Source organism: Columba livia, chromosome 4 (genome assembly GCF_036013475.1).
Source record: "Columba livia isolate bColLiv1 breed racing homer chromosome 4, bColLiv1.pat.W.v2, whole genome shotgun sequence".
NCBI classification, from domain to species: Eukaryota; Metazoa; Chordata; class Aves; order Columbiformes; family Columbidae; genus Columba; species Columba livia.
This window is the reverse complement of record NC_088605.1, coordinates 78,121,982-78,135,131: the sequence shown is the minus strand read 5'-3', so window position 1 is coordinate 78,135,131 and position 13,150 is coordinate 78,121,982. Positions and strand designations below refer to the sequence as shown.

Genomic DNA, 13,150 nt, shown 5'->3' with positions numbered 1-13,150 from the left:
CTGAACTAGGACTTGACCTACGCTATTAAAAAGAGAATTAAGTATTTTTTTGTGTAAGAACAGCTGCTTGCTGTCCTGAATGCATGTGGCCATCAAACAGGAGGGAGCCTGTACCACGGGTCAGGTTGTGCCAATGTAGTAAGCACAGGCTGCAGCTGAAGGCTGCTGGAAGCGAGTGCTTCCATGGGAAAGGAATGGTTGTGTCTCTTGCCCTGCCAGTGTAACAAGTCCAGTCTCTGGGTGCTACCAGCAGCAGGCGTTGCCCGTTGGTCACAGGAGTCCTTTCTGTCCCTGGGTAGGGAGCTCACTTGGCAAATGTCCAAGTAACTGTTCTTAAAACTGTCATCTTTTTTTTTTTCTTCCTTCCTCCAGCTTAGTCACTTCACTTCAGGGATCTCATAAGACTCAGCACATCCTCTCCTATTCCTCCTTTTCCCATGGGATATGTTAACAGTATTATTACTGGAGAAGACTTTGTGCCTCTTTGTGTGTGCAAAATTATTCCCTTTCCTTCCCCAAAGTAATGAAAGGTCCCTGAGCTCGGTGGTGCTGTGATCTCTGATGTCCTTTGCTCTGTCCTTGCCTGCGCATATGCTACGTCTTTCATGAAAGCCCAGCACACAAAGACCTCTGTGTCGTTCCCAGCAGAGCAGCCAGGCTCTTTGCTTGCAGGCGATGGCTTTTAGCTCTGAAGGCGCTTGGTTTATCATGATGTCTGTCCGGGTAGCAGCTTTCCCCCAGCAGGGGCTCGCTGTGGATCCACATCCCTGGCCTCTGGTGCTTTGATGGGGTGTGTCTGCAGAGACCCACAAAGGAAACTATTGCTCCTGTCACCTCCCAAAGTCTGCCAAGTAAAGATTGGTCAAGAAGGGGATTCTCTCAAAAGGCCTCTGTTCCTGCAGGCATTGTTTTGCTGCATTGTGTATGAGTACCCTAATTGCACTGCTGCTCAAGTGGAATAACTCCTTAGCCTGACAAACGTGCCTGAGAATGAGATGAGGAAAAAGGATCAGGCCCTACTAACATTGCTTTTGTCTGCGCAGGGGAAACTGGCATCGGCAAGTCAACGTTGATGGACACTCTGTTCAATACCAAGTTTGAAAGTGAGCCTGCGACGCACAACGAGCCTGGCGTGCGATTGAAAGCCAGGAGTTATGAGCTCCAGGAGAGTAACGTCCGTCTGAAGCTGACAATTGTCGACACGGTTGGATTTGGCGATCAAATTAACAAAGATGACAGGTAAGCCTATTTCTGCCCGGAGAAGGAGTCATTGTCAGAAGGGCTCGATCCTGTGCGGGGAGCGGGGTAGGTCCCCCGTGGCTTCTGGGGTGTTTCCTGATCCAGGTGTGGCAGCTAAAATCTCTCACCCCGCAAGAGAGGTAGAAGTGACGAACCAAAGATCAAACAGATCAGCTAGGACACAACTGAAATTGCATTTCTGCCCTCCGTGTCTCTGTACAGCCTAGTGAAAGTCTCTGCTTGAATTGAAGCATGTATGTGCAAGCATGAGTTCGAATTGCAATGCCATTGTCAGCTTTCAGCGAGCTGCAATTCGGATTATAATTCCTGTTCACACCATCCTGCGCTGTTCAAGTCCACATGGGTTTTACTTTAACCTCATACCTACACCCTGATTTTAATGTAGTGCATGTGAAGTAAATATTCTGGGCAGCCTATGCAATCCCTTGTGTCCATCCATATGGACATTTGCTGTAGTGTTAAAACCAGTCATTCTGTGATAGTGGCTAATAACATAATTAAAGCGTTTCCTACATTTTAGAGCTATACATTCCCTCACTGCAGTAATCCCAGCTCCCTCTGCAGGGTTGTTGACAACTCTCGGTACCTTGCCCAGAGAGGACTCGATGGCTGGCAGCATGTGTGCTGACCAGAAGCTATTGGGCCACTAGATACACAGACAGTGAAAGCTCTTTGAAAACGCAAGCTTAAAATCCAGGTTTCCACCAAGATCAGCTTTAGTGTGGAGATGGAGCAGGTTCTGCTTCCTGTTCCATGGGGAAAACTTGCAGATCTTGAAAAAAATATTCTACAGTGCTTTATTTCCACAAAGCTTCTTTGCTGCTTGACCTGACACCAAAATGCAACTGTTGCCCCCACTTTGCTGCTCCCAACTAATGGTACAGAGCCAAAAATGAGAGGGACATGTGCTACATGTCAGACGCTGCCATATGCTCCTGGGTGAGAACAAAAGCTGCTCAGAGGAGGAGCGGGTGTGCGGAGCGGGGATGCTGTGCAGCTTGTTGTGCCGAGCTGCTTTGCATGTGCAGCGTTGGGCAGACCCGAAGAGTCTGTTGTGGTGGGGAAGCCCCTTTGACTTGTCTCCCAGGCAGCTGGAGACAGGGCCTTTGGCCCTCACGCAGCACTGACTTGTGGGCTGCAGCTCTTGGTCTGCTCTAGTTCACCCATGGTCTTGGGCAACTGCTCCAACAGCTGCACTGGCACCTGGAGCAGAGGGGCCAGAGCAAGCCTTGCTGGCTGCCTGTCAGAAGGGTGTTTCTGGAGGACTTCAACTCCTGGCAGCCTTTTTCTTCCTCACAACAGCTTGTTAATACTGCTGTGAGTCCAGTGGTCAAGGCAGTGGAAGTGCCTTCATCTCCGTGCTCTCCTTCGAGGGCTTCCTTGGGCTGAAGATACTGAAAAGTTTCATTCTAGAAGCACAGAAAATTAATCAGACCGGGACATGTTACACCACAGCAGCATTTTCACTTCAACAAAACCATAATCCTAAAGGTCTTTTCCAACCTAAATGATTCTGTGGAACTGGTGGTATTTAGCTTGGAGAAAAGGAGACTCAGGGGACACCTTGTCATCTCTAAAACTACCTGAAAGGAGGTTGTAATGCACTGAATGCTCATCTCCTCCCAAGTAGCAAGTGCTTTGCTCACAGGCTTCAATTCCTGCAGAGTTCCTTTTATTCCATTGTGTATCTCTCTTCCCTCTTCTAAAATCACGGGGTTTTGAAGAAGCTAGGATAGGTGGCATTTTCATGTTAAAATGGATTGTATCTGATGATTCTCAATGACATGGGCAGAGCAGCAGTTCAGACTTCAATGCAGGGACTGCAAAATACATGATTGTTCAGAGTAGCAGCCTTGTGTGGTTTCCATGCACCTGAAGTCCAGGGTCTCTGCTGCTCTATCTTGCAAATGTGTCCATAATACTCATGCTGTGCACCAAGTGGAAACACACGCTAGCTAAGGGGAGGCTGTAGGCTGGGCAGGGAGGGTCCCAGGAGCACCATTTATCCCCATAACGTGCAGAGCACCCGCCGAGTGCCCTGTGTTGTTCCAGCAGTGAATACCCTGGTTTTCTCTCTGCCGTGTCTTCTCTCTCCTCAGCTACAAGCCTATAGTAGAATATATCGATGCGCAGTTTGAAGCCTACTTGCAAGAGGAGCTGAAGATCAAGCGATCCCTGTTCAATTATCACGACACTAGGATTCATGCCTGCCTGTATTTCATTGCACCAACCGGCCACTCGCTGAAGTCCCTGGACTTGGTCACCATGAAGAAACTCGACAGTAAGGTACTTGTTGCCTATGTTATGACCCTCACATGGCCCTACTAGTGTGTTAATCATCTTGCCATGAGCTTAGAGAAACCTGTGGTTTTTGGCTGCTGCAAAAGAGGAAAGTTTTTCTTTTTTAAATCCATAAATAAAAATGAGGGGTTGTAGTTGAGCTCTGCTGGTTCTGGCACTCAAAGGCATGGTTGCCATCTCTTTCACTTTCTCCAACAGGTTAATTAGGTTGTGGTACAAAACTTGTTTAATGTGTATGAGGTGAGAAGTACATCTCAACACTTTAGGTCATCTTGGTAACTGATGAGAAAAGAAATCAGAATGCTGTTTGTGCGTGCTCTGACTGCATCCAGCTAGGCACAGATAGTGGTTTGATAGTCTGTGACAAACGTAGTGTTATTCTAACCATGATTGGAGAAACGAGAAGCTTCTGAATAAGTAAGTTACTTGGCATATGCTTGTTAATTTACTCTGCTGACTAGCAAGAAGGAGAGCTGAGCTTGGTTTAAATCATGGTGTTTTACTAGATACTTGTGAGAAGATTTCACCTCTTTTCCTTTAACTAAGGTACAAAGGTAAAACATGAGTATTTAAACTGAGCTTTCTCTGTGCATCTTTGTATCATGATTAAGCAATTTAAATCAGTCCACCATGCGCCTTTGGCTCTTTGGATCCTGATTCTGTGGAAGGTAATTGATGACAATGGTTCTTTACTTCCTAGAGTGACCTATTGATTGGATTTTATGCAGCAATAGATAAGGATCTCTGTTCTGTTCAACTATTTATATATATATATTTATAATAGGGTTATGGAGATTTACCCAAAATGGGATAATTGGCATTCATATTCCGTCATTGGCAGCGGTGAATTTAACAACTCGAGGCCATCCTCCAAACAGAATTAAGTGATATAACAGGATTTTCAAATGTTCTAGTTAAAATCCCTTCATGTAGGTCAATATCTACCTCTTCTTTCCTAAAATTTCCGTGTGCTGCTGCGGCGGAAAGTGAGGAAAAAGCAAGCCCTGTAAGATCAAAAGCAAAATTAGCCCAACTGGAGAGAACAGAAAGGACAAGCAAGCAGGATTCCTCCTCCCAATGCATTCTTGCTGTCTCCAGCAGAGCAGAGGCTTGTGGGGTGCTCGCTGTGCATCGATCCGTTCAGCTGCACAGAGGGTGCCGTGCTCTCTCCCCTTGGCTCCTCTGTCCCTGCTGTTTGCCATCCTGCTGCCGGTGTTGCAAACAGCCTGTCTAGGGGAGAGAGTCTGTAGCTTATCCTTCATTTCCATGTTAAACCCTGTCGTGCTGTGCTCCCGGCTGATTGTGCTAGGGCTGTGCAGGGATAGATCAACCCCGGTCCTGCAGTACAGCGGTGTGTGGGAGTGCATGAGGGCAAGGAGGTGCGGGATACATCCCGTGTTACTGCCCGCTCCCATCCTGTGTGTCACCTGGTCGGATATATGGACCATCTGTTTCCCCTCCAGCGGGGCAGCAGCACCCGGGTGTCCCTGATGCAAACGCCCATAAGAAGCTGCTGTCTGAGCACGCTGTTTGCAGTAGTGCAGCCTGCCGTGGCGGGGAGGAGACGTGCCTGCATGGTAATTTCCTTTTTTTGGAACAGCTTGTAATAATCTGACAGCTTTTCCTGTCCAGCCAATTCGGATGAGGAGAGGAATATGAAAGGACAGGAAATAGCATGTTGCCAAATTGCATTTGACTTCTTTTTAAGGCTGTGGCTGCTGCTGCCTGCGAATTCTGTTGAGGGTGCAGTGGTTGCTGTCAGCAGCCGCAGGAAGGGTGTTCTGTTGGGTGGGTGCTGGCTGGTGGCCCTTCTAGGGCTGCTGCAGTATTCTGCGTGCTGCTCTCCGTCCTGTGCCAGCGATCCAGTGTGTGCAGTCCTATATGTGGAGGTGCTGTCTTTGTCTTGCAGGTGAACATCATCCCCATCATTGCCAAGGCTGACACCATTGCCAAAAATGAGTTGCACAAGTTCAAGAGCAAAATCATGAGTGAGCTGGTCAGCAACGGCGTCCAGATCTACCAGTTCCCAACAGATGAAGAGACGGTGGCTGAGATAAATGCCACGATGAGTGTATGTTTTTGCGGGGCTTTTCTTTGCGTTTGATCATGTGGGCTCATCCCTGAGGGGAGGACACATTGTGCCATTTTCTTTAGGCTTCAAAACACCAATACAAGTACTGAAATCAGGCTGACTGGAAGGCTTTGGAGCTGGACATACCTGTCAAATGTGGGCTGCCTGGTCTGACACACTCCATTGTCTGACAAACAATCTCTCTCTGAGGGTTTTTTCACATCCTTCCCCTATTTCAGTGTTCCCATCTCGGGAAAGGAACAGGATGGGAGGCAGGGCCCTGGCGGAGCAGTCAGGGCAGAGGGCTGGGGTCTGAGTTTCCGGGCCCAAATGACCCCTTGGTGCTTAGTGGGGGGTGATTCACTTCTGCCTTTGTTGCGCTTTCCGGTGAGAGCGGGGGCACTGTCGATGCTTCCAGTTCTCGGCAGAGCCGATGGCCATCAGCGGCAAGGGCTCTGGCTTGTACCTCCTTCCTTTTCCTCTAGCGATAGGCGTGGGGATCGATGGCAAAATGGCCTGGGGTAGAACAAATAGCTCACTAACAGTTGGGTTTGCAGAGGGGAAACAACTCTTTTCCATTTGGGCTGACTTGGAGCGCAGGGGCAAGGACCTGAGCTCAGGGTTTTGGCAGTGCCGTGCATTACAGCGGTGCTCAGAGGGCTCTTTGGCTTTAGCGGGACGTGTAACACCCGAGACGATGAACCAGCCCCAAAGCGGGTGCACTCAAAAGCACGCGCAAGTACACGGTTGAGTTATCTGCATTTTGCAGAGAATGGAGGCATCAAGATCAAGACAATTCCTTGCAACTTGAAGGTTTTCTGAGCTTTCTTGAACAACTCCTTGTAGATGGGCAGTTGTTGCATCCAGCTGGATATCAAACCCTCTCTGAACCTCAGTGTTTTCTCCCTCTTTTCCCCGTGTTGTGTTGTGATCAGGAAGAAGCTGGCATGGAGAAGGGACATGCCCCTGCCAGGCCATTGTGTGCAGCGTTTTGCCTTCCTGCAGTGCAGCCTGGCCGCTGGGAAACTCCTTTGCCAGTTTAATCACATCCACTCCAATTAATCGCATCTCTTCTTGCCCTCCCACCCAGCCTGTCAGCACAGCTTGGCTGACATGGCACCAGCTCCCAGAGCTTGTGCCGGCCCTTTGGGCTGCTGTTGAGGTGGGGAGAGCGTAGTGGCCATGGGCTGGTGGCCCAGGCGAGCTGGGTCCTGGCAGCAGGTCCAGATTGTCACCACTACAGCTGCAGAGACACCAGGGTGGAGTGGAGCTCGGTGACTCAGACACGTCAACCCAGCGCTGGGGCAACTCCGCTCTTCTCCTTGCTCAAAACTTTGCTGTTTAAGAGGAAGCGTTCACAGTTATTTCTAGCAGCAGAACCCCCCTGTGTTTTTAGCCGACCTTCCTTGGAGCATGTACTTCTATTTGATTTTTCTTGTTGTTTGGCAGTTATTTTTCCTTCAGTGTTCAAAGTTATTTCCAGTTTGTGAGACTTCTGTGCCTGAGGTAGTAATGATTTATAATTACATGTAAAATACGTGCATCTCGTGTATTTCTAGGACTGTAGAATTTTGGACTCTGTTTGAGCAGCTTTCTCATTCAGACTATCCTGTTGGTCTATCTAAAACATCAGATGAATTGCAAAGGCTCTTAAGCAACTCAAATCCAGCACAACTGCCGCAGTAAACAGCTCTCTTCAGAAACAATCCCTGGCAAGGCAGCAAAGGAAATCCCTAACATCATTGTCCTCTTCCTTTTGTAGGTCCACCTTCCTTTTGCTGTAGTTGGCAGTACTGAAGAAGTGAAGATTGGCAATAAGATGGCGAAGGCCAGGCAGTACCCGTGGGGTGTCGTGCAGGGTATGTTACTGAGAGCACAAAAAAGTCCTTGTCATGCTGGCTCACTCTGAAAGGTGCATTGATCTCTGGATGGTCCTTATCAGAATCTGTCTTGAGAAATCAAGATACCAGCTCTAAGATTTCTTAAAATCAGGGCTTTACAACGTAGATTTAGGCATGGAGGGGATTCATAGGGGGATAGTGGTGTCAACCTTGCCAATTGCTTTGGGAAAGAGCAGGGTAACCTTACTAGATGTTAAATAACTGACTTGGAAAATGACAATTTAGTTTGCCATTCTCTGTTCCTTAGGCTTTTCTGCTGGCAAAAAAAGCATGAACAATGGGGAAGGCCTAGGTGGCTGAATGGTTCGGTTTGGACCTTGCACTCGAGCCTGAATGCAGACACGTAGCTGGGGGGCTTTCCAGGTCGGCCAGCAGTGCTCTGCCCTTTCATTTCGGAGTGAGGGCAGAGCTAACTCGACACTGACTGCTTCGGTGTGTCTTGTCCTGGTATCTGAACTGTGGCCATACAGCTTAGGCGTGTAGTGCCCCACAAAGGCAACCAGAACCTCCTTCCTGTTGGAGAGCGGAGCTTGGCTAGGGCTGTGTTTGCAGGCTGCCAGAGATAGAGCTGGTCCTTGCGTTCCCAGCCAGCACTGGGAGATACTGGGTTGTGACTGGGGTGGTCTGCTTGTGGCTTCAGCTGCGCATCCTGTTGGAGAACGGCCCAGCAAGCTGCAGGGGACCATCCACAGGGCAGTTCTGCAAACTTGCCCAGTTATTGTGTTACTCACAGTAATACAAGCTGACCCTGAAGCAGCTTCAGACTGAGTGTCTTTAGCTGTGCACACCAGAGGATAGTACTGGTAATAACTCATAATTAGGACAGAAGTTTAAGTTTGGAGATTGTTGGACTTGACGCATATGCTGCTGGGTTCTTGCTGTTCCCAGGAATCTAGGGACCAGACAGTCAGAGCTGTAGGTGGGTAGCAGAGAGACTTTGAACATCTGGCTGTCTCCCCTGAGAGAGCCGCTCCAATCTGGAGGGGAGCAGCTGGGGAGCGTTGCTGGCTCCCCGAGGTTTGCTGCAGAGATGCCTGCTGCTTGCTCTCGCATCCTACAGAGAGAACTTCCAGCTCTTGTGGAAGCCTGCCCGGGCTGTTTGCCAGCGCTGAAGCGTGCAGCCCTCTGGCCACATGGGCTGAACAGCTTGTTCGCCCAGGGGCTCACCATGGTGCACTGGACCCTCTTCTGAATAGAAGTTGTTGTAGGAAGCTGAGGTATACTCTGTGCTGCCGCCTTTCAGTGCCAGGAACAGGGGTTTAGGGGTGCTTCGTGATGTTTGCTGGTATGGAAGGGGTACGGTGTCTCTGGTGGGGTCTTTTCATAACCTTTGCTTTCACCGCTGCCACCAGCTGGGACTTCATTGCCTGCCTGGGCCCCTGTGGGTGACTTGGATTTAGAGCGGATCTGAGTGGCAAGTGAATTGCTGGTGCAGAACTGCACAGAGAGGCAGGAGCTCGGTGACAGATGGGAAACGTAGAGATGTTGTAAATCCCAGGAGAGGCCTCGAAATGATGCCCATGATTTGGCATGAGATGGTTTAACCCCCGGTTCAGCAAGGTGCTTTGGTGCAGGCTGACTTGGAGTGCTGCTTGTGTGCCTGAAGAGCTCTCAGGCTTGTTAAACTGGGGCTTGGGTCCAGGGAAAGGAGGGACCCAGATCCTGGGCTTAATGTTCTCTCTATGGATGGTCTGTCTTGTTTGCAGTTGAAAATGAAAATCACTGTGACTTCGTGAAGCTGCGGGAGATGCTGATCCGAGTGAACATGGAGGACTTGAGGGAGCAGACGCACACCCGGCACTACGAGCTGTACAGGCGCTGTAAACTTGAAGAGATGGGATTCAAGGACACGGATCCGGACAGCAAGCCTTTCAGGTAGGGAAGAGTAACTCAGGCCTCATATGGACAGAGGTGGCGGTCTTGAGGTTGCCCATGTTTGCAAGAACCCGTGACGGAATAGCCATGGTCACTTAGAGATGAAGGAGACTTATACGTTGAGGTATAACTGGTTATCAAAGGGGAGATCCTGGAATAAATGTTCCTGTTGACCCTTCTAGAGCTTTTCACAGCTGGTCCAAGGTGTGCTGTGAAGAGGTTTGGCTGATTACTAAATGCAGGGTTTATACTGTCTGACAGCTTTATTGGTCAGAAGCCCAAGTCATTAGCCAGGGACAACAGCTGTGTGGGAATTCAGGAGGGAGTGTTTGTTTTCTCCTTTCATTTCCTGTTTCTCATTCCTCCCCAACTTTTCCCCAATAATTGCACTGGCTTCCTTAGCAACATCCCACGCTCCTCGCTGCCCCAGGGGAAGGGAGTCAGAATTACACGTGCATCAGTGTGGGTTTGCCCCATAACACACATGCACGTCAGGAACTGTTGTGCCAGTCTCTGAGATGGCAGCCACGCCACTGGCCTGCCACTGGCCATCACCGTGGATGTGGTTCGTCTCTGATCCTCAACAGAGAAAAGCCGGGTAGGATCCCCAGCAGAAGGCAGACTGGGTGCCTCGTGCTCCCGTTTCTGGGTAGCGGCACTCCATGGGGAGCCTGTGCCACGACACGGAGCTCCCGTCAGCTCAGGGCTTTATTTGTGACTTGTGGAGACTCTGCAGCTGCATTTTTTTTGCAGCACAGGAACTCTGCTGGAATCAGTCGAGCCCAGTTCTGTCACTAAGCCCAAATGTGCAGCTTTATTGGATTTCCTTTCTAGAGAGCAGTGGCTTAAGATGGGCTCAACCCTTCCCTTTGAGGAATCTGAGGAATTTCCATTGCTTCCTGTATGCGAGGCCTCTTTTGACCAAACTATAAGTAGAAAGGAAATGAAAATGTACAGAATTTCTCCATCTGGTACGTGCTAGTTCAGAGCAGCTCACTTGGGTGCCTCCTCCCTCCAATAAACAAACAAACCCCATGAACCCAAGCTGTTTGGCTGAGGCCAGCGTGTATCTGAAATGAGAACAGTAGGTCTGATTCTTTCTGTTCTTTCTTCTGCAACCAGGGATCAACAGCCTCTCCCCCTCCTCAGCCCGTTTGCCTGGCCAGGAGCAGGATGCGTTGTGTGGATGTTGGGGTGAGCTGGGGAGAAGACCCCAGCAGACCACTGGGCGCTTGCGCCAGGTGTGGAAAAGGGAGGCTGGCCGGAGCTGGGTGACTGGTCTTGCTGGCTGAGTCCCCATCGCTCGTCCCAGCTGTGGAGGGAGCACCGGTTCCCTGTAGGCATCTGGTGTGTGAAATGGGGTCCTCTGTCACCCAGCCCCGCACTCTGTGTGTGTGTGGACCGGCTTCTCTGCTGCTCTGGTTCATTTCCTCAAAACATTGTTTGTCTTAAGGAAAACTACTTGCAAGGGCATCCTTCAGTGTGTGGGTGTGAGTGTGTCAGGGAATCAAGTTACTCTTGTAATCTAGGTTCATGTGTTTGTGTACTTAAAAAGCAAATTCCCATGTTATCTTAGGCTGTGAGAAGCTGTGGGAATCCCAGTTGGTTTGGACTGTCGTTCCTTGGGGCTGTAAATGCGGGGGTTTTTCGTATGCAGCCTGGAGTTGCTGGGCCAGTTTATCTGAGAACTTTGCTTCTCTGGAAGTCAGAGTTGCTTCAGTAGAGAATTAAGCTTACTGGCTTTAGGTTAGTACTAAATTGTTTAAGCTTGAGGCTGGAATTAGGATTGAACCTGGGACAATTGAACAGCAAGCCCCCTCGCTCTTGCTAGTCTTTTCCTGCTTGTCCATCACCCGGTGTTGTTTTTGGGAACGTGCTTTGTCAGACGTGGTCTGCGATGCGGGGTGCGGCTGGCGGGGTGCGGCTGGCGGTGCGGAGCTGGCCGTGTCGGTCCGCGAGGCTCTGCTGCTCCCTAGGACGGCGTGTCGCTCACTGCAGGTTCAGCCTGCTCGCTGAGCGCTCGGGCTCGGCTGCCCTCCGGGTTTGCTGGGCCCTAGCCAGACCTTCCAGAACGGTTTAGAAATGTCCATAGCAGTGTCCACGCAGAATTAAATCCAAGACTAAAAGGTAGGAGGTTTTGACTGGAGTCTCCTGATTTCTGTCTGCTGTGGCCGCTCTGGTTCTCGTCTTAGTTCAGAGTCTATAGGTGACTCTTGTCCTGTTCCCGCACAAAAAGATTTGTCATTTTCACAATAAGCATTTTTGGTTCCGTGTGTGGGAAGCGGTGTGGTCGGCTGGAGTTGTGTGGTTCCTGCAGGGTGGCCACGCTGGGGCAGCCTGTCTGGGGAGTATTTCAGGAGGCTGCTGACATGCCTATCAATTAGACTCGAGTCTTGGGTTTAACACTGCTTTCCATCAGGTTTTGTTCACCAGCTCAACCCTCCCCTGCAAAAAACAGCTTAACAAAGCCACTGAAACCCACCACCATGTACTGGGAAAGGCACAAGCTAGACTTTACTGGGATTAAGGTGTTCCGCTAGCCTGGTGGTTAATGTGTTCCTTAGGCGCATGGATGCAACACATCTCTGTGCTAGCGGAGGAGCTTTTATTTAAAAAATGCATTTTCAAGGAAGCATCTGGGGGAAATAGTTATCATTCCCACGCTATCATTATGACTGAAATATCCAAATCCTTTTAAGGAATAAAATGAAAAGGAATTTGGCATCCAGATTTCCTAAGAGGCTCTGAAAAATCTCAGAGGTGCATGGACAACATGTTTTGTGTCCCACATCTTTGTTGGGGAAATAAAGGAATGCCAAGAAGTAGAGAGGGGAATAAAGGCATGAGGGAATCCAGTGATGTGGTTATTTGGAGGAGGAAAACTACTGCTTGTTCATGAAGGTTTAACCTCCCTTGACGGCTAAAGGAGAAAGAGAGAGGTGTCCCAAGGTGGCTTTATCTAAATAAAGCCCCTGATCTGAATCTGTCAGCAATGAATAGTGAAATTTAGTTGTACTCTCTGTCAGTGTCATGTTCAATGAACTCCATAAAGCCAGATCTTGCGTTCTGCTACACCTGTATCTGTTCCACAAATCTTGGACTTGGAAAGGAGAGATTCAGTGCAAACACTGGGAGAAGGGAGAAGGTGGCACTGGGATCACAAGCCGTGGGAGCATCAGGGATTGCTGTTGATTCTTACTTAGTGGCTGTTTGTTTTTGAGGACGGTTATCTCGCCTGTTAAGTCACGGACAGGATCCAGAACGGTGTGCCGGTTTTTGCCTGCCAGCTTGTCTCCCAGTGCTGCCACCTAGCAAGTTAGGACTGGTTTTGGTGGGGGTGTTCATGCTTCTGGTGTAGCTGGGCATCTCTGAAGTTTTGTGATGAGACAATGTGGTAAGATTACTAAAGGCTGGAAACTCATGACTGTGCTTGAACACGTCTCTGTTTGTTTCTGTTTCTAACAGTCTCCAAGAGACTTACGAAGCAAAGAGGAACGAATTCCTGGGTGAACTCCAGAAGAAGGAGGATGAAATGAGGCAGATGTTTGTCATGCGAGTGAAGGAGAAGGAAGCGGAGTTGAAGGAAGCGGAGAAAGATGTGAGTGTATTGGAACTCGGAGGATTGTGTGTGAGGGTTCTGGCATGTTTGGGACAGGCCGATGACTTGTTATTAATGCGGTGAGGCTGCAGTGCCAGCAGAACCACTTTGGGCATCATTACCAATGACAGGGGTAAAATGTTC

The 13,150-nt window shown here is 49.4% G+C and overlaps 1 protein-coding gene across 9 annotated transcripts in view; it reads left to right on the top strand.

The window, feature by feature from the left end:
- SEPTIN11 (septin 11) overlaps positions 1–13,150 on the top strand; it is a 97,339-nt gene that overhangs the window by 53,221 nt on the left and 30,968 nt on the right. For all 9 annotated transcript variants that reach the window (XM_065062909.1, XM_065062903.1, XM_065062904.1 and 6 more), the window contains 6 exons: positions 1,044–1,239; positions 3,360–3,546; positions 5,471–5,632; positions 7,395–7,491; positions 9,240–9,408; positions 12,874–13,006. In XM_065062909.1, the coding sequence (XP_064918981.1) occupies positions 1,073–1,239; positions 3,360–3,546; positions 5,471–5,632; positions 7,395–7,491; positions 9,240–9,408; positions 12,874–13,006 (915 nt within the window). In that variant the 5' untranslated portion in view covers positions 1,044–1,072. The remainder of the gene's footprint in view (positions 1–1,043; positions 1,240–3,359; positions 3,547–5,470; positions 5,633–7,394; positions 7,492–9,239; positions 9,409–12,873; positions 13,007–13,150) is intronic.